General features: G+C 46.1%; 1 protein-coding gene and 3 non-coding genes across 4 annotated transcripts; 2 read left to right on the forward strand and 2 right to left on the reverse strand.

The window, feature by feature from the left end:
* Window positions 1-1,917: 1,917 nt before the first annotated feature.
* On the forward strand, window positions 1,918-11,091 carry LOC133362283 (zinc finger protein 135-like; the record flags this gene model as incomplete). The annotated part of the gene is made up of 3 exons (XM_061581212.1): window positions 1,918-2,579; window positions 8,678-9,306; window positions 11,063-11,091. Coding segments are annotated over 3 exons (1,320 nt in total), but the record flags the coding sequence as incomplete, so codon positions are not given.
* A 2,115-nt stretch (window positions 11,092-13,206) lies between these two features.
* On the reverse strand, window positions 13,207-13,278 carry TRNAQ-UUG (transfer RNA glutamine (anticodon UUG)). Its single transcript has one exon. It is a non-coding gene; the product is annotated as a tRNA-Gln (tRNA).
* Window positions 13,279-13,780: 502 nt separating this feature from the next.
* Window positions 13,781-13,852, forward strand: TRNAQ-UUG (transfer RNA glutamine (anticodon UUG)). The gene has a single exon. It is a non-coding gene; the product is annotated as a tRNA-Gln (tRNA).
* Window positions 13,853-14,839: 987 nt separating this feature from the next.
* TRNAQ-CUG (transfer RNA glutamine (anticodon CUG)) lies at window positions 14,840-14,911 on the reverse strand. Its single transcript has one exon. It is a non-coding gene; the product is annotated as a tRNA-Gln (tRNA).
* Between the last annotated feature and the right edge of the window lie 6,300 nt (window positions 14,912-21,211).

The following is a 21,211-nucleotide window of genomic DNA, read 5'->3' on the forward strand; positions in this document are numbered from 1 at the left end:
TTCGTGACTGCAATGATTCATACTCTTAGGCTTTTTTCGGTCAAGTCGCTTATTAAATTGTAGATTTGAAGCTTTCGTGACTGCAATGATTCATACTCTTAGGCTTTTTCGGTAAAGTCACTTATTAAAGCATAAAACCCACGACGTTTCGATCACAATACATTTACATAATGTATTAATGACGTCAGTTAGAGTAGCCACTCGTTGTGGGAGGGGCTGTTGCTTGTACCCCGGGAGTGACGTCATGTCACCTGCTGCCGCGTGACGTCACAGGCTGCAGCTTCGCGCGTGCAGTGAAATCCGAGGTGAGAAATTCTCATCGCGGTTGTTGTGGTTGTTGTTGTTGTGCTTGTTGTGGTTGTTGTTATTGTTGTTTACCAAGCTAGAGCCTCGCTCTCTCTCTCGTAGGGATGTCACTAGAGCAGCAGCAGCTTGTGAATCGATGTCCAAGTTGGAACTTTACAACGCGGGGCCTAGACACGCGGGGCCTTGCCTCCTGCCCTCGCCTGGTCGCGTTTGCTTTAATTCCCTCCCTTAAGTTTAATTTGTCTTCACGCGGCTCGCTACTTTGTCACTTTGGTTTATTGTAGATATTGACGCAGTTTTTTTTTCGTTTTTTTACCAGCCCAAGCCCCCCTGAGCTGCTATACCGCTCTTGTTTACAGAAGCTACCTGCCCACAACACAAAGGTGGGTTTTGTCAACGCGTGTCTCGGTGTTTTGACTTAAAACTTTAGTAATTGCAGCAATTCATATTCTTGGTTCTTTCGGTGAAGTCACGGAGATAGAAAATTTAGTAAAAATAACATAATAAAATGAATAAAAGTAAACAAAATTGTAAATAAATCAAAAAACCCCACGACGTTTCGACAACACAAATGGCCTTTATTTGATGTTATTATCTGTTGTTATTGTCTATCTACGTAACTTTACCGAAAGAACCAAGAATACTTGTGGAAATGTGTATCGGTCAAAGACGCTGCACGCGTGCTGATGTTGACTCTAAATGTGGAGGGGAAACCCGGGAGATTCGGAGGAAAATCCACGCGACCACGGAGAGAGAGACACGCAAACTCCAAATATACAGCAGCAGCAGCAGGCGTCAGGGTCGGGATCGAACCCACGACTTCCTGTATACCAGGTGAGGTAGTTAACATCTCACCACGGAGAGAGAGAGACACGCAAACTCCAAATATACAGCAGCAGGCGTCAGGGTCGGGATCGAACCCACGACTTCCTGTATACCAGGCGAGGTAGTTAACATCTCACCACGGAGAGAGAGAGAGAGACACGCAAACTCCAAATATACAGCAGCAGCAGGCGTCAGGGTCGGGATCGAACCCACGACTTCCTGTATACCAGGCGAGGTAGTTAACATCTCACCACGGAGAGAGAGACACGCAAACTCCAAATATACAGCAGCAGGCGTCAGGGTCGGGATCGAACCCACGACTTTCTGTATACCAGGTGAGGTAGTTAACATCTCACCACGGAGATACGAGGGCTTCCAGGCATTTTTATGACCATTTGCCCTCTCATTGTGTGCAATAACAGCCTGTGTGATGAATTTGGGAAACTTTTTCACTACATCATGAATATATGAATAAGTATAGACGTGTAAGTCACGTGTGACTGTGTATATGCATTACTCTGTGTCTGACGTGTAGGTGGTGTGGATATAATTTTTTTCTGTCTGCAGCTGTCGCTTGGTCTGATGGAGCAAAGGCGCTCAGCACAGCTCAGTACGGCAAGGCAACAATGCGACCGGCGTGGATACAGCACGGAGCGGACTGGAAATTTGACACAGCACCAGAGAGCTCACGCAGGAGAGAAACCCTTCAAGTGCAGTGTGTGTGGGAAGGCATTTTCACGGTCATATTATCTTAAAAGACACCAGAGAGCACACACGGGAGAGAAACCCTTCAAGTGTAGTGTGTGTGGGGTGGCATTTTCACAGTCAAATAATCTTAAAAGATACCAGAGAACACACACAGGAGAGGAACCGTTCAAGTGTACTCTGTGCGGGAAGGCATTTGCACAGTCATCTTCTCTTAAAAAACACCAGAGAATACACACGGGAGAGAAACCCTTCAAGTGCAGTGTGTGTGGGAAGGCACTTTCACAGTCATCTGTTCTTAAAAGACACCAGAGAACACACACAGGAGAGAAACCTTTCAAGTGTACTCTGTGCGGGAAGGCGTTTTCTTTTTTACATCATCTCATAAGACACCAGAGAACACACACGGGAGAGAAACCCTTCAAGTGCAGTGTGTGTGGGAAGGCATTTGCACATTCATCTACTCTTGTAACACACCAAAGAACACACACGGGAGAGAAACCCTTCAAGTGCACTGTGTGTGGGAAGGCATTTTCACAGTCATCTTCTCTTATAAAACACCAGAGAACACACACGGGAGAGAAACCCTTCAAGTGCACTGTGTGTGGGAAGGCACTTTCACGGTCATCAGATCTTAAAAGACACCAGAGAACACACACGGGAGAGAAACCCTTCAAGTGCATTCTGTGCGGGAAGGCGTTTTCAGATTCTTCCAATCTTCAAGTACACCAGAGAAGACACAAGCATCAGAAGATCCACAAGGACTGGAGTGTGAAATCAGCTTGTGAAAGTCAAAGTGCTGCAATGAGCCCATCCCTCATCAAACAAGAACCGGAAGAAAATCCCAGCTTGGACACTTTTAAAGGTAACGAGGTGAAATATGAAGAGGTGAAGGTGGAATGTGAAGAAGTGATGGTGAAGAGTAAAGAAGTGAAGGTAAAGTGTGAAGATGAAGATTCAAGTCCAGAATGTGACCTTCACATGGATGGAGGCAACGTGAAGCAGGAGGAGAATTCTGACTGAGGCAGAGCGAGGCAACTCCCAGCAGTTTGTGGAAGTGGAGGTGTCGGTGGACTTCCTCCGAGACAATACAAAGTGAAATGGAGACCCGGTAAATGTGTAAGCCAGAGACGATGTCGCTCCAATAGATGCACCTTTGTCACAGGCCTTTAATGACAATAACGTGAAGTTGAACACTCAGTTCCTAGGTTCAGTCTGCAGGGTAAGGGTGGCCAGTCTTTGTGGACCTGTGTGTTGGGTAGATCTCTGAGAGCCAATAAGCTCCCAAGCATTCACGATGTTATAATTGCTTTTACATGGTGCTGACTTAATCCGCTCAGCAACTCGGAGTTTTGTATCGTACCTCGTCTCAAACATTCTAAGAGCACCCCAAGTAGCAGCTGCCCCTGTGTGGCACAAGGTGGTGGCCCTGCACCGGCCTGCGTGTGGACAAGAGCCTGTCAGTAGGGGGCGATGATTGATCTGTCATCTCAGCTGTGTCGTTAGTAGGTAATGTTTAGAATTTGCTACATTTTTGACCCAGACGCCAACATGCAAAGGCCTACTCGTTTTGAATTGCACAATTATGTGTTTCACATCCACTGTTCAGTAGAGGGTGCATTATTTAAATAGCTCCTTGTTAATAAGATGTTATCTAAACTAAATTGTTCAATTTTGGCAGAACGTAATCAACCAGGTAGGGTGTTGACTGTTGTGTTGGCTGACTCTTGTGTTGTGTTGCATTATATTTCTAAGTTCACTATGTTTTCTCATTCACTTGTTGTACCTGACGATGGTTGCTTGTGTTCCAATCGAAACGTCGTATTCTATTAAATTTCGTTCTACGAGACTTTACTGAAAGAACCAGAGAATAAGATGTCATCTGATGCAGTATATTTCACTGCAGTAATTAAATGTTGTGCATATGCCTGTCAATAATTTAGAATGAATACTTGTCTGATTGTGTGCGTACATGTAACGCACACTGTACGTACACAATGCACACACAGTGTACACAGTGCACCCACACTGTACACAGTGTGTGTGTGTACACACTGTGTACACACACACGCTCACAGTGTACACACACTGTACACACACTGTGCACACAGTGTACACACACAATGTGTACACACAGAGTGTACACACACACAGTGTACATAGTGTGTGTACACACACTGTGTACAGTGCGTGTGTACACACACAGTGTACACACGCACAGTGTACACACGCACAGTATACACACACAGTGTACACACGCACAGTGTACACACGCACAGTACACACACACACAGTGTACACACACACACACAGTGTACACACACACACTGTACACACACACACAGTGTACACACACACGCACAGTGTACACACAGTGTACACACACACTGTGCACACACACACAGTATACACACACAGTGTACACACACAGTGTACACACGCACAGTGTACACACACAGTGTACACACGCACAGTGTACACACGCACAGTACACACACACACAGTGTACACACACACACACAGTGTACACACACACACTGTACACACACACACAGTGTACACACACACGCACAGTGTACACACACACTGTGCACACACACACAGTATACACACACAGTGTACACACACAGTGTACACACACTCACTGTGTACACACACAATAATGTCCACGTTGTAGTTGCTCAGCTCACACACCCAAGGGGTCTCTGTTCAAGAGATGGAGCAATGGAAATTTAATCTAAAAACTTAAACTCCAATCCAGCTCTGTGACGTCACACTCCACCACGCCCTTGTGGTGCGTGACGTCACCTCCGCGATGGTCACTGCTGAATCTGTGGGAGGGGAGTGTCTTGTATCCCGGAAGTGACGTCATGTCACTTTCTGCTGCCGCGTGACGTCACGAGGTAACAGGAAGCTGCCCGCTCCACGCTTTTTCTGAAATCTGAGGTGATAAATTCTCGTGGTGGTTTGTGGTTGTTGTTTACCAAGGTAGAGCCTCTCGTAGGGATGTCAATTGAGTAGCATTGGAATCGATATCCAGGTTGGAACATCACAAGGCGCGGCCTGGCCACGCGGGGCCTTGCCTCCTGCCCTCGCCTGAGTTAGTTTAAATTAATGTGTCTTCACGCGGCTCGCCACTTTGTAACTCTGTTTTATTGTTACAGTGAGGGGACAAGTATTTGATCTAAATTTAGATTTAAAGCTTCTTTCGTGACTGCAGGGATTCAATTTCTTGGTTCTTTCGGTAAAGTCGTCACGTAGAAGGGAAGTAATAATATAATAAAAAATAAAACATAAAAATAATTATATTACTATTATATTATTTCATTGTTTTATTTTTGTTGTTTTATTACTTACCTTCTACGTGACTTTACCGAAAGAACCAAGAAAAAGTATTTGATCCCCTGCTGATTGTGTACGTTTGCCCACTGACAATGAAATGATGAGTCTATAATTTTAATGGTAGGTTTATTTGAACAGTGAGAGACAGAATAACATCAAAATCCAGAAAAACGCGTCAAAAATGTTATAAATTGATTTGCATTTTAATGAGGGAAATAAGTATTTGACCCCCTCTGCAAAACATGACTTAGTACTTGGTGGCAAAACCCTTGTTGGCAATCACAGAGGTCAGACGTTTCTTGTAGTTGGCCACCACCAGGTTTGCACACATCTCAGGAGGGATTTTGTCCCACTCCTCTTTGCAGATCTTCTCCAAGTCATTAAGGTTTCGAGGCTGACGTTTGGCAACTCGAACCTTCAGCTCCCTCCACAGATTGTCTATGTGATTAAGGTCTGGAGACTGGCTAGGCCACTCCAGGACCTTAATGTGCTTCTTCTTGAGCCACTCCTTTGTTGCCTTGGGCTGTGTTTTTTTGGTCATTGTCATGCTGGAATACCCATCCACGACCCATTTTCAATGCCCTGGCTGAGGGAAGGAGGTTCTCACCCAAGATGTGACGGTACATGGCCCCGTCCATCGTCCCTTTGATGCGGTGAAGTTGTCCTGTCCCGTTAGCAGAAAAACACCCCCAAAGCATAATGTTTCCACCTCCATATTTGACGGTGGGGATGGTGTTCTTGGGGTCATAGGCAGCATTCCTCCTCCAAACACGGCGAGTTGAGTTGATGCCAAAGAGCTCCATTTTGGTCTCATCTGACCACAACACTTTCACCCAGTTGTCCTTTGAATCATTCAGATGTTCATTAGCAAACTTCAGACGGGCATGTATATGTGCTTTCTTGAGCAACGGGACCTTGCGGACGCTGCAGGATTTCAGTCCTTCACGGCGTAGTGTGTTACCAACTGTTTTCTTGGTGACTATGGTCCCAGCTGCCTTGAGATCATTGACAAGATCCTCCCGTGTAGTTCTGGGCTGATTCCTCACTGTTCTCATGATCATTGCAACTCCACGAGGTGAGATCTTGCATGGAACCCCAGGCCGAGGGAGATTGACAGTTCTTGTGTGTTTCTTCCATTTACGAATAATCGCACCAACTGTTGTCACCTTCTCACCAAGCTGCTTGGCGATGGTCTTGTAGCCCATTCCAGCCTTGTGCAGATCTACAATCTTGTCCCTGACATCCTTGGAGAGCTCTTTGGTCTTAGCCATGGTGGAGAGTTTGGAATCTGATTGATTGCTTCTGTGAACAGGTGTCTTTTATACAGGTAACAAGCTAAGATTAGGAGCACTCCCTTTAAGAGTGTGCTCCTAATCTCAACTCGTTACCTGTATAGAAGACACCTGGGAGCCAGAAATCTTTCTGATTGAGAGGGGGTCAAATACGTATTTCCGCCATTAAAATGCAAATCAATTTATAACATTTTTGACATGCGTTTTTCAGGATTTTGTCGTTGTTATTCTGTCTCTCACTGTTCAAATAAACCTACCATTAAAATTATAGACTGAGCATTTCTTTGTCAGTGGGCAAACGTACAAAATCAGCAGGGGATCAAATACTTTTTTTCCTCACTGTAAATATTCATGCCGTTTCTATTTTTCTATTTTTGTTACCAGGCCAAGCCGGCTTGAGCTGCTCTACCGCTCTTGTTCTCAGAAGCTACCTGCCCACAACGCAAGGTGAGGCTTTGTGAACTTGCGTGTGAATGTGTGGACTTAAAACTTTCGTGACTGCAGGAATTCATATTCTTGGTTCTTTCGGTAAAGTCACTTAGACAGAAAATTTAATAAAAATAACAGATGATGAAATAAAAATTATTAAAATTGTAAATAAAGAGAAAAAACACGACGTTTCGATCGCAACACAAGTGTCCTTTATTTGATGTTATTATCTGTTGTTATTGTCTATCTACGTGACTTTACCGAAAGAACCAAGAATACGTGTGGAAATGTGTATCGGTCAAAGACGCTAAACGCGTGCTGATGTTGACTCTAAATGTGGAGGGGAAACCCGGGAGATTCGGAGGAAAATCCACGCGACCACGGAGAGAGAGACACGCAAACTCCAAATATACAGCAGCAGCAGCAGCAGGCGTCAGGGTCGGGATCGAACCCACGACTTCCTGTATACCAGGTGAGGTAGTTAACATCTCACCACGGAGAGAGAGAGACACGCAAACCCCAAATATACAGCAGCAGCAGGCGTCAGGGTCGGGATCGAACCCACGACTTCCTGTATACCAGGTGAGGTAGTTAACATCTCACCACGGAGAGAGAGAGACACACAAACTCCAGTTAGCCTCGGCTATGTTGATTGATCCTCAATTACTTGGTGGAGTGAGGAATCATTTATTCTGAGCAGATGAAGGTGGCCAGGCATGGGTCTGGACACACCACCACCTGTTAACCATGCCAGTGTGTGACAGTGTCAAGTTTGTGTTTGCAGTAAAGTCTATTAACTCTGTTGAACACGGAGGTTATATCAAAACAATAGTTTATTTTTGTTTCCCTCTGGAAGCACATGCAGCTGAATTCGGATCTGTTCATCCCAGCATTCAAGGACATCTAAGTTGTGGTTGAACGTTAATTTATGCATTTCTGCATAGCACAAATAGAATTGTTTTCAACACCCTTTGCAATGTCAGCTGAATTTAGCTTTTATACATATTCCTTTTGTAGCCAGACAGCCGAAATTGTGTGCTCGGAGTTTTGGGTTAACATTCATTTTTAAGATACGAGGGCTCCCAGGCATATTTATGACCACTTGCCCTCTCATTGTGTGCCATCACAGCCCGTGTGATGAATTTGAGTAACGTTTTTACTACATCATGAATATATGAATAAGTATAGACGTGTAAGTCAAGTGTGACTGTACGTATGCGTTCTTCTGTGCCTCGATACCGGAGTGGATATATTCTTAGGTTTTTTTCGGTAAAGTCACGTAGGTAAAAAATGTAAATTAATAAAAGTTAAATAAAACAAATTAAAAAATTCACGACGTTTCGGAAGCAACACAAGCCTCCGTCTTCAGGTGGAAACGTCACAGCCACGACAGCTGTATTTTTTTTTGTATTTCTTTTTTTACTTGATACAGCTGTCGTGGCTGTGACGGTTCCACCTGAAGACGGAGGCTTGTGTTGCTTCCGAAACGTCGTGAATTTTTTAATTTGTTTATTTTTACTTTAATTTAAATTTTTTACCTACGTGACTTTACCGAAAAAACCTAAGAATATGAATCCTTGCAGTCACGAAAGCTTCAAATCTAGAATGGTGTGGACATTCCTATTATCTGTCTGCAGCTGACGCTTCCTTCGACGCTTCCTCTGCAGAATTGGTCTAATGGAGCAAAGGCAGTCAGCACAGCTCGGTACGGCAAGGCAACAATGCGACCAGAGTGCATACAGCACGGATCGCACTGGAAATTTGACACAGCACCAGAGAACACACACAGGAGAGAAACCCTTCAAGTGCACTGTGTGTGGGAAGGCATTTCCACTGTCATCTGTTCTTAAAAAACACCAGAGAACACACACGGGAGAGAAACCCTTCAAGTGCAGTGTGTGTAGCATGGCATTTTCACAGTCGTATCATCTTGAAAATCACAAGAGAACACACACAGGAGAGAAACCCTTCAGGTGCTTTCTGTGCGGGAAAACGTTTGCAAAGTCACAAACTCTTCAAAGACACCAGAGAACACACACGGGAGAGAAACCCTTCAAGTGCAGTGTGTGTGGGAAGGCATTTTCACAGTCACATAATATTGTAATACACCAGAGAACACACACTGGAGTGAAACCTTTCAGGTGCACGATTTGCGGGAAGGCGTTTGCACAAGCATCCGTTGTTCAGGCCCACCAGAGAACACACACAGGAGAGAAACCCTTCAAGTGCACTGTGTGTGGGAAGGCATTTTGTCAGTCATCTACTCTTAAAAATCATCAGAGAACACACACAGGAGAGAAACTCTTCAATTGCACTGTGTGTAGCAAGGCATTTTCACAGTCATCTGCTCTTAAAAATCACCAGAGAACACACACAGGAGAGAAGCCCTTCAGGTGCTTTCTTTGCGGTAAGGCGTTTACACGGTCAGAACATCTTCAAAGACACGAGAGAATGCACACGGGAGAGAAACACTTCAAGTGCCGTGTGTGTGGGAAAGCGTTTGTGGATTCATCTACTCTTGTAAGACACCAGAGAACACACACAGGAGAGAAACCCTTCAGGTCCACTTGGCAGGAAGGCGTTTGCACGGTCATCAAATCTTTAAAGACACCAGAGAACGCACAAGCATCAGAAGATCTGCAAGGAGTGGAGTCTGAAATCAGCTTGTGAAAGTCAAAGTGCCGCAATGAGCCCATCCCTCATCAAACAATAACTGGAGGAAAATCCCAGCTTGGACACTTAAAGGTATCGAGGTGAAATGTGAAGAGGTGATGGTGAAGAGCAAAGAAGTGATGGTGAAGAGTGAAGAAGTGATGGTAAAATGTGAAGATGAAGATTATACTGCAAAATGGGACCTTCACATTGATGGAGGCAACGTGAAGCAGGAGGGGAATTCTGACTGTGAGGCAGAGTGAGGCAACTCCCAGCAGTTTGTGGAGGTGGAGGTGTGGGTGAACTTCTTAGAAAACACAAAGTCAAAGGGAGACCCGGTAGATGTGTCAGCTTGAGACGTCGCTCCAATAGATGCTCCTTTGTCACGGGCCTTTAATGAAAATAATGTGAAGTTGAACACTCAGTTCCTGGGTTCAACCTGCAGAGTAAGAGTGAGCGGCCAGTCTTTGTGTTCCCTGTGGGTTGGGTAGATCCCTGTGTTACGATCTAAACTTCCTGATCTATTATTTTTGCTACTGACATGACTTTACTGAAAGAACCAAAGAGTGTGTGAACAAGAGCCTGTCAGTAGGGGGCGATGATGTTTCATCTCAGTTGTGTAATTTGTCGGTAATGTTGAGAATTTGCTACATTTTGACTCGAGACGCAAGCATGCAATGGCCTACTCGTTTTGAATGACACAATAGTATGTTTTACATCCACTGTTAAGCAGACGGTGCATAATTATTTGAAATAGCTTAACCTGGTGCAGTATATTTCACTGCAGTAATTACATTTTGTTAAAATGGAAAATGTCTGTCAATAATTTAGAATGAACACTGATTTTGTGTACATGCAACATTTTATTTATAAGGGTCAAACATTGAATAAGTGATGTTAGGACAAAGTTTGTGTTTTTGGAAGTAACCTGTACAGATCCCTCAGGTGAGACCCGTTGTTCTTGTGATACAGGTCAAAGGGTAGTATCCACACATGCCCGTTTGCTTTTAAATAAATGTGTGCATCTTTTGATTGAAAGCTTTCGTGACTGCAGTGAACTATTTGTCTTTTGTCAACGTGACAGAATCCTGTGTTGGGATCTTGAGAGATGACGATAGCTGGGGAGGCTTTCATTCAGCCGTAGATCAATCACGGCTGACAATGGTCATTCTAATTACGAGACTTTACCCGGTGTAAGAGGCCGGAGTATACCCAAATGCCGTAGTATACCCACAGGCCGTAGTATACCCACAGGTGTAGTATACCCGGGGTCTAAACGGCCTAGGCTAGATTATAGCCGGGTATATTATGGCCTAGGCCAAATGATGCCCCTCTAGGCCAAATCATACCCCCGTGATAGTAATGGCGTTGAGCGATATACACGTGAATTACTAAATTTTTCCAACATTTTATTTTAAACTGTAAACACATCGACTTTGACTGCTTCAACCAGAAAAAAACTTTAATAATAACCCCTGAACCCTAAAAATGCTTCAATTGATCAAATTTAGATTCTTACTTCCACGCGTACGCGTTTTAGATATCGATTGCAGTTCGTTGTCGCCTGTTCTCTGTCTGGATAATTGCCTTTGAACTTTCACATGGGCAGAGTCTGGCCTGGAGCGGTATGGTCTGGCCCAGTCGAGTTTAAACCCCCGGGGGGTCTAGTTTAGCCTTGGAGACTTCATCCCCCCCCCCCCCCCGGGTATACTCTGGACTGGGCCAAACTATACCCGGGTTTAATCGGGGCAGGGGTTATTTTAGCCTGTCGGGATGGAACTCACGACCTCCTGTACACCCGGCGAGGTAGTTAACATCTCGTAGCCACCGTGATGATGAGAGAGACACCGCAAACTCCAAATATACAGCAGCAGGCGTCGCCATGGTCTGGATCGAACCCACGACCTCCTGCGTACCTGGCGAGGTAGTCAACATCTCCGAGCCACTGTGATGATGATGAGAGAGACACCACAAACTCAAAATATACAGCAGCAGGCGTCAGGGTCGGGATGGAACTCACGACCTCCTGCGCACCAGGCGAGGTAGTCAACATCTCCTAGCCACCGTGGTGATGATGAAAGAGAGAGACACAGACCTGTAGATCAGCCGCGGTAGTCAACATCTCATAGCCACCTTGATGATGAGAAAGACACCACAAACTCCAAACATACAGCAGCAGGCGTAGCCATGGTCTGGATCGAACCCACGACCTCCTGCGCACCAGGCGAGGTAGTCAACATCTCATAGCCACCGTGATGATGATGAGAGAGAGAGACACAGACCTCCTGCGCACCAGGCGAGGTAGTCAACATCTCATAGCCACCGTGGGGCAGTCATGGCTAGAGTGGTGGAGGGGGCGTGTCACCCTCCGTGTCTGGGCGGAGCGTCCGAGACCGGCTCTGGTTTGGCCCCGGAACCGTCTCGTTCTGAGTCGGTCAAGTGGCGTTCTTCGTTCGATTCGGCCGTGTGAGCTTCCCGCTCGGGGCAACCTCCAGGCAGCTTGAGTGGCGCAAGGAAATACACAGGCAGGAACACAATGTTCCACACTGCCCACCAGGGATTATTTGTCTGTCTGTCTGTCGTGCATAAATAAATATATAATATAAACAGCTCTTTGATTGGTGGAGACCTACTGCCGGGTACGGAGAGGGGAGGGGCCTAAGGGAGGGGGGTCAGGGGAGGGGCCTGAGGATATGGGGGGGTGGTCAGGGGAGGGGCCTAAGGGAGGGGGGTCAGGGGAGGGGCCAATAGTGAAGGGGGCTGGCTGCCTGGCTACCTCAAGTCACGTGATCTTGTACACAGGTAGAGGAACAACAGGTTCCATACTTGCCCACCAGGGATTATTTGTCTGTGGTGCACGAATGCGCTGTCCAACCAAGTTCCTACCTGCCCACTCCGAAGGAACTTTTTTTTTAAACGATGCGAAATAACGGCACTCAACTGTTCATTTAACTACTTTCAAGTTTCCGGATGGGAAAGCGGAACAGCGCCGGCTCACCGCGGGGCTTGCGGCGTGGAACCAGCGACTCGTCGTCAACGTCAACTCCACGGCTCGCGAGCCAAACCCTTCGCAAGTCTAGCGTCCACACGGAGACAGACGGACGGGACAGACACACGGAAAAAAACACGTTCCTTCGCAGTGTGCAGGTCGGAACTTGGTTGGACAGCGCATTCGTGCACGACAGACAGACACATAATCCCTGGTGGGCAGTGTGGAACCTGCTGTTCCTCTACCTGTGTACAAGATCACGTGACTTGAGGCAGCCAGGCAGCCAGCCAGGCAGACAGCCCCCTTCACTATCGGCCCCTCCCCCTTGCTTAGGCCCCTCCCCTTACCCCCTCTCCCTTAGGCCCCTCCCCTTACCCCCTCTCCCTTAGGCCCCTCCCCTGACCCCCCCCTCCCTTAGGCACCTCCCCTGACACCCTCCTCCCTTAGGCCCCTCCCCTCTCCGTTCCGGCAGGAGGTCTCCACCAATCAAAGAGCTGTTTATATTATATATATATTTATGCACGACAGACAGACAAAAAATCCCTGGTAAGCAGTGTGGAACTTATTGTTCCTACCTATAAAACGAAAAAGCAGTTTAAATAATTACTAAGAACTGTTGATCCCAATTATTGAAACAACTACCAAAAGAATTTTTTAATCATGACTTGGTTCCACCGAGATTTGAACTCAGATCGCAGGATTCAAAGTCCTGAGTGCTAACCATTACACCATGGAACCTTCACACAGAAAGCTTGTTACACAGTCAACACGAGAGTGGGTTCAATCAATTGTATTAAATCATTAAAACAATAATGCTGCTTCCAACTTTTTTTAAAGAATGAGTGGTTGCTGTTAAGAGATTATGAAGTTAGTAGGGCAAGTGTGCCGGTTATAATGGTTATTAGCACTCAGGACTCTAAATTCTGTGAACTATGTTCACGTCTCGTTTGTAACCCCGCCACGTTTAAAAAAACATGTAGTTTTGTCATTAAAATTACGAGATGTGAGTTTTAATTTGACTTCAGGATCTAAGGCAACCTGACTGTTGAGCCAAACGGGAGTGCTGTGCTCCCAAAATGACTTCACGTGACAACCACTAAATCTGCAATCACTCATCTGATTTCCAACATCGTGCTCAATTCCTAGAAGCCACGGTGACACCTGCCGATGTCCCCTCTGTCATTTGTCTCGATTTATCTTCATTTTTTCTCACGTGTGTAATGAGCCTGTATCATCAGTTGGTTCCATGGTGTAATGGTTAGCACTCAGGACTTTGAATCCTGCGATCCGAGTTCAAATCTCGGTGGAACCTGTGTTGTGCATTTTTTTAAGATTTGCTTCTAAATAAATTATTGGGGAGAGAAAAACGGGGTTAAACACGCACATTATTCACACATTTGGTAATGTTTTATGATAGTGTAAACGTATGAACAACAGGCAGTACATCCATAAATTAAATCTAAGTGTGCTAGCTCAGGTTTGAGTGCCCTAGAACACGTGCACCAGAGATGGAGTGATTAAATAAGCGTTGCTCCACAATCAATTGTTTCTTCACCCGATGTGAATTTGCGGCAATGTGCGGATATCTTCATCCAGCGGTGGTTAGATCGTTGCCGCAGGTTTTTCTTTTTTGCATCAATGAAGTGGTCTCAATAAAAATTTGAATCGATTAATCACTGACCAACAAGCAGAGCTTAAGCCCTCTAAGGAGTTAGTGCGGTAAAGACTTTTATTTGTCTGAAGGCCGTTTACGTGGAACTTTTCAGGGCGTTAAAGGCGAACTAGAAAACGGCGCCTGCTAAGGAATTGTGAACTGAGCTGTGGTGGGAGCTGTAGCATTGAAATCAGCTCTTGTAAGAGCAAGATGGGTTTCAAGAAAACTTACGAGATCCAAAGAAATGTAACTTGTCAAATAAGAACGAATACATTGATTGAACTCGACATACGGAGGATGTATTTATTGCAACACAAAAAGACACTTGGTTCCACCGACGTTTGAACTCAGAACACAGGGTTCAGAGTGCTGAGTGCTAACCATTACACCATTGAACCCATTACAGCTCAGTTCACAATTCCTTTACTCGACATGCGGAGACGTATTTATTGCAACAATAAAAGACAATTGGTTCCACCAGGGATTATTTGTCTGTCTGTCGTGCATAGCCCCTCCCAAACACATACGCTCTCGGATGGGTTGAACCAAGTTCCTACCTGCCCACTCCGAAGGAACGCGTTAACTCAGAACTCAAGATTTTAATTGTAACAAAAGTAGAATTTAAATATTCGTAAAATTATGGGAAGGTCCCACCGAGGTTTGAACTCGGATCGCAGGATTCAGAGTCCTGAGTGCTAACCATTACACCATGGAACCAACTGATGAACTGGGCTCATTACACACGTGAGAATTGAGAAAAAGTTATGACAAATATAGCCCAATTACAGAGGGGCGATGGGTGAGGTGAAATCGTGGCATCTAGGAATTGAGCACGATGTGGGAATTCAGATCAGTGATTGTGTAGTGGCGGTACGCGCTGACAAAGGGGCGGCGTGTGTGTGAGCGCGCCGGGCGTGGCTACATCGAGTGTGGTGGTGTTGACGCGCGACCGACAGTGATGGATCACGGGGCGGCGCGGGGTGCGTGGTTGTGCGCGCTGACACAAGGTGGGAAATAGGATCGTGGGCAGCGCGCAGTGATTGGTCAACTGGGGTGGGTGCTCTCAGCGACGTCCGCATGGAGGACTATAAAGGGGGACACGCGGGAGCACTCGGAGAGTTGATAACCAGTTGAAGATCGAAGACGGAGTTGAAGAGGTAGGGCCCCGAGACCCCTAGTCCCACTGTCCTTGTAAGGGCCGGGACCCTGTGCGGCTCAGAGGCGAGACTGTGGGACCCGTGGTCTGACGTCCATGTGGGACGAGGCTGTGGGACCCAGAGTCGAGACGGACACCCCAGCCGGGTGGGTTCCGAGAAGCTACGGGGCGTAAGAGCCCGTGAGGGAGTAGCCAGGGGAACATCGTGGGTTAGGCTGCAGTTAGCCACCCGTGTAATATAAGTTGGTGTTAATAAAGAGTGTGCTACCCGTCAAGTCGTCTCCCGCCAAGTTACTACTTTACACATTCATTAGGCTCCGGATTATATCTATGCAGCTTGAGCATACAGCGCAACAATCGTCTACAAGACAGTTGTGAAAAGGTAAGAAAAGTTCGTACGTTATTTTAGGTTCCCATATTAATGTTGCATGAAATAATACGATCGGGCCTCCACTTGGTTACAGAACACAGACTAGAATAATGCACAGGATGGCTAAGAAATGTACATGACTCCACTCATTCCAATTGCGAGCCTGGGCATTCCTCCATAAGCTTGGATCCAAATGTAATGGCCGAAATTAGAAAACGCTCACCCCAAGCAAAGGTGCAGCAGCCAAACGGACTTCCAGGCAGTCGACCGAAGCATCCTAATGGTGTAGAGGGGCCTCCAGGATGATTGGTCGGGAGGAAAAGTTTGAAGGGATGGGATAAAAGGTTCAAACGGGAAGCAGAGTTGAACCAGGAGGCGACGGAAAGAACCAGAGGTCGCAAACGGGTTTTGATTCCTTACCCGTTCCCGTACCCAGCCGCACCAGGGTCGCAAACAGGTACCCGTACCCGGCCGGGTACGGGTAGGGTACGGGTATCGGGTACCTGATTGCGACCTCTGGGATGAAGCCATGTTGCAGGCGTGGGTGGGTTGATTCTAGGAACTTGAATTGTGAGAAGAGACAAGACGTTGGGAAATGAGTGACAAACGGTGACTCACCAGTGACTCACGGCCTACCCGTACCCGTACCAGAGGTCGCAAACGGGTTATGATTCCTTACCCGTACCCGTACCCGTACCTGGCCGCACCAGGGTCGCAAATGGGTACCCGTACCCGGCCGGGTACGGGTAGCCAGGTATCGGGTAGGGTACGGGTATCCGGTTGCGACCTCTGGTAAGAACCGTTTAGGAAGAAGGACGGGAATTGGCTGGGGTAAAAAAAAAGTGAGAGAAAGTTCGAGAAGGAGGGCTCGAGAAGGACAAAAGGGGAGAGCATGGGGAGAGGGGACGTTCTAGGGAAGGGAAGAGCTTCAAGAGCAGGAGCAAGCCGGGCCTGGGGTGGTTGTTGTGTATCAACAATAAAGAGACTCCCAGTACGCAGTCATCGTTGTACAAACATCAACTGAAAGTGATGGTCAGCGCTGTCACCTCAAATCGTCTCCATAGCTGCAGCTCACTCCCAGCACTCTTCAGATGTGCAAGCTGCACCGTGCGTGTCGGTCAGCATGCGGCTCAGGTGGCTGACGGATGGGTTGAGGACGGACCGGCATGTCGTGGCCTCCCTGGCGTTCGCCGAGCGGGCTGAAAAAGCGCGGGGCAGCGCGAACCATCCAAGTCAAGCAGATCGCCGTTATGCAGAAAATCTCACGACGAATTGACTTCGCGGCATTCCCTTGTCAGCGTCACCACGTGCACCGCGTGCTTTAGAGCCAGTGCCACCATTAGAGTAGCCGAACACCCGCGCTCAAGCACACTCGTAACACACAAACAGGACCCCGGCTATGATTTCAGGTCAAGCAACGCGATAGTGCATGGCACGTGCATTCCACATGCCCCACTTAGAAGCCCTGTCACATTTTGTGACATAGCACATGCATAAGGCCAACTGTGCCAATCAGCTGCCTCATTACTTATAACGATCATCATCCAAATGAATGAAAGCCACAGCTGAGCGAGGAGTCTCACGATTCCTACCTTAGAATCAGGAATACGATGCCTCGGAGGAATTCTAGAATCATGGGCAGGACACAGGTTACGTTGAGCATGGCGTGGAGTCGTTCACGATGCACGCTGCCTGTTTAGCTCAAGTACATTCTACGTGAACCGGCAGTGTACACAATTTAGTTATTCACTTGTTCATTTATGTGTTCCACTGGGTATGATATATATTCAATGTCTCGATTCAAACTGTATGCGATATAGATTTAAAAAATTATGTTACGAGGAATTACATACTTGCTATGAATATGTTGAAACCCTGGATACACTCGGAAGCGAGATGTTCCATTTCAACGGATATAAAAAATTAAATGTCAATTAATATTAAATTCATCTTGATTTGAAGCTTTCGTGACTGCAAGGGTTCATACTCTTTGTCATTTATTTTATTTTACTGATTGTTTTACCTACGTGACTTTATCCAAAAAAAGCAAAGAGGAATTCATGTTTAATTAATATGCAGGGTGCTTCAAATAAATGTTTACATGTATATAATACTATCGCTTTTAATGGAAAAAGAACGGAAAATAATACACTGTTACATGATAACAAATGTAATGTTAATAGCTTCAAAACGTCAAAGAGTCTCCAATTGTTCGCCATCATTGTCAACACGTGCCTGGAATCTTCTCCAGGTGGTCTCCAAAGCCCGGAGGCACATTTCTTGTGGTATTGTTGCAAATTCTCCGAGGTGTTCACATTTGTTTGAAGCACCCTGCAGTAATGTATATGTGTAGAGGAGTAAAATGGGGACGTGACGTCATGGTGTGCCGTTCAGTGCGATGACGTCACGTCTCCCGGGGTACTTAAGGGATACCCCGTGACGTAAGCGGGGTCACTGTGGGAACGGGTAGAGTAAGCAGGGTGAAGAGGGAACCAGGGGTAGAGAGAGGGATCGAGTGGTGAGTCTGGGGAGAAGCCGGTGGTAGCCGTAGAGGTGCTTCTCTCTCCAGTCGGTGGAGTCGGCAAGAGTCCACGATCCGACACGAGAGAGAGAGACCGGAGCGAGCCGGCAGGGACCCGGACTCAGAGTAGGACCCCCCTAGCCCCTGGGAGTGGTGTACCCTGCTGTGTAATATTGATAAGCTCTAATAAACCCTGGGAGTTGTGTACCCTGCTGTGTAGTATTGATAAGCTCTAATAAACCCTGGGAGTTGTGTACCCTGCTGTGTAATATTGTAACAGCTTTAATAAACCCTGGCGAAGCCCTTAACTTATCTCCGTCTACGAGTACGTCCGTCGGAACTTCTCTACATATGTACAGACAATTATTCATCTGTTTTGTAGAGAGCAGCAGGGTGGGGCATTGTAACACATCCCCGTCAACCCATGAGGTTCACCCGTATTCTTGTGCAGGGAAATTGAGTTCTCAGGTCCAGACGGTGTACAGCCGTTTCAACACGGGCAAACAAGTAGTCCATTAGTTCGTGGTTTCTCTCTTGTGATGGAACTTTGTAGGATGAACGTTGAGATGTATAAGGGCACGGGGTGACCAGTAAGGTCTGAATTGGTGTGTAATAAGGTAGCCACTGCGCCCAGTGCGCCTTTTGGCGTCATCTGGTCCAACCCATGTGAGAGACTAGGCTCTAAGGAAAGCTGTCTCGGGTGTGGGCCAATCAACTTCAAGGACAGTGCATACATTATCAGAGTTGTGTTTTTTGTTTGCATTATGACTGCAGGTATTGTGGTCTATGCAAACATGACTCCTTGTAAAAAGGTGTCAGTTTTGTTTCCAGATAGAAGGGTAAAGAACCAATTATCAAGATAGCCACTGATAAGGGGTTGACAGGTGTGCACCTGTAGTGTGTATTTATGCAGTTGTCTCACTCATTAGAGGTGTCTTGTTACAGGAATGAGGCATGTAAATGGTAGGAGGTGGATATTTGTCGACTTATTTGGGCTGTCTTTACGATGATCCTCCCCCATGCTGCACACACACACGTCCCAACCCTCCCCTAACAGGCTCTCAAGTGTTCTCAGAGCACCGTTTAAATCAAATCAATAATTTCCTTCTGAAATAAGTAATATTTTTAAAAACTTTTTCTAAAACATGCTTTAATGAAATGTACGGTACTAGTAATGGCAGAACTCCACGGCTCCAGGAAGTGGCTCTGAAGCTTGCCATAACTAAAGGGTCAACGTCAGTTGAGCGTGGACAATTAGAGCCAAGACGAAACGTAACATATAAAAAATAATGTTTAAAAATACAGTATGTATTTTTTATGATAGAATATAGTATTGTCATCAGTATGACATAAGTATACCAAGTGTGTAGTCGATACCACATTGGGAAGCGGGTTAAAATTGAGTTACAAGATTTGAGGATACTGTAGAACGACAACAGACAGAGCGAGTTACATAAAAGCGTGTAATAAACGGAGGATGTTCGATTTGATATCATGTCTATTTAAAGACTCAACTCAATTATTAATATTCTTGCTTCTTTCGGTAAAGTCACGTAGAAGGGAAATAATAAAATAATAAAAATAAAAGATAAGAATATTATTTATTATTTATTAATAATTATAATAATTATTAAAAATTATTACAAATTACTTTTTTATTATTTCCCTTCTTCGTGACTTTACCGAAAGAACCAAGCAGATGAATCCCTGCAGTCACGAAAGCTTTCCATCGAAGTATTGTCCAAGTTGATTTTTTATTGAAAAACAGCAATTATGAAAATAAGATGTTTGCCTGCGTTTCCTGATCACGCAGTTATATGCAATACAAGTTCAGAATTAATAAGGGCGGCCACTAAATTCAAATAAGGAACCTCTGCCGATGAAGGACAACATGGCAAACAAGGGGAGGGTGTGGCCAGTACCATGCCTGGCCGCCTTTGTCTCCCTCGTGCTCACCTTTACACACTACACCAAGTACCGAGACCATCACCTGTTAAGATAATCAGCACGGATATTAACCGTGGATTGGAATCGAACCCATGTTGCTGGGTTGATAGCGCGATGCACTAACCACTACGCCACCGCTCAGTATACCAAATATCCCCTGTAGAACCTCGGGGCCGTCCATAAATGACGTCACGCGATTTTGGCCGATTTTTGACCCCCCCTCCCCTCGTCACTCGGGGTCACAAAAAGTCAGACCCCCCCCCTCAAATATGACGCCACAAAACTCTGCTCCGCCCCACCCCCCAAAAAAAGAAAAACCTGCTTCAAATCGCTTTAAACTATTATTGTCATTGCGGTGCGTATTTAATGTGGCGCTGCACTCTGATGTTGTAGGAGAAAACATTTATTACAAAGTCTATTTAATTAAGTAGAACGTGTCGTCTATATTTATTTAAAGTTGCGCATTTTGATTTGACGTCACATTTCTCAAACCCCCCCCCCCCGTCACACATCGTCACAAATGTCTGACCCCCCCCCCCAGGTGCGTGACGTCATTTACAGACGGCCTCCTCCACAGGCTGCTGCGGCAAATGCTGTTAGCAGCACCAAGGGAGGCTGGGTTGCCAGCACCACCTTAGTCTCAATGGTGATGTTTACACACGATCCCAAGTTCTCATTTAAGGTTGAGTCGACCTTCGGAGAGGACCAGGGCTGCTTCAGATATTCTTCACTGGCTGGATAAGAGAATCTCACTCATCAAACATACACATACTACAGCAGTGTATGGCGTGGTGGTGCAGTTGTGTACTGCATTAACATAACGTGAATATTTCTTGATACCGGAGGAAACCATTATGATTCTGGCAGCATGGGTTCGATCCCGATTCTGTTGTGGGCCTTCCGGAGGTTGACTCGGCCTAATAAGAGCCCCTGGTGTAGCGTGTAAACATCACCACTGGGAAGGCACAGGGTGGCTGGGCGTGTTGCCGATTAATATCTAACCCCAGCATCCCAAAGCACCTT

The sequence above is a fragment of the Lethenteron reissneri genome, unplaced genomic scaffold (genome assembly GCF_015708825.2).
Source record: "Lethenteron reissneri isolate LAM-NWPU_2019-01 unplaced genomic scaffold, ASM1570882v1 scaffold_1423, whole genome shotgun sequence".
NCBI classification, from domain to species: domain Eukaryota; kingdom Metazoa; phylum Chordata; class Hyperoartia; order Petromyzontiformes; family Petromyzontidae; genus Lethenteron; species Lethenteron reissneri.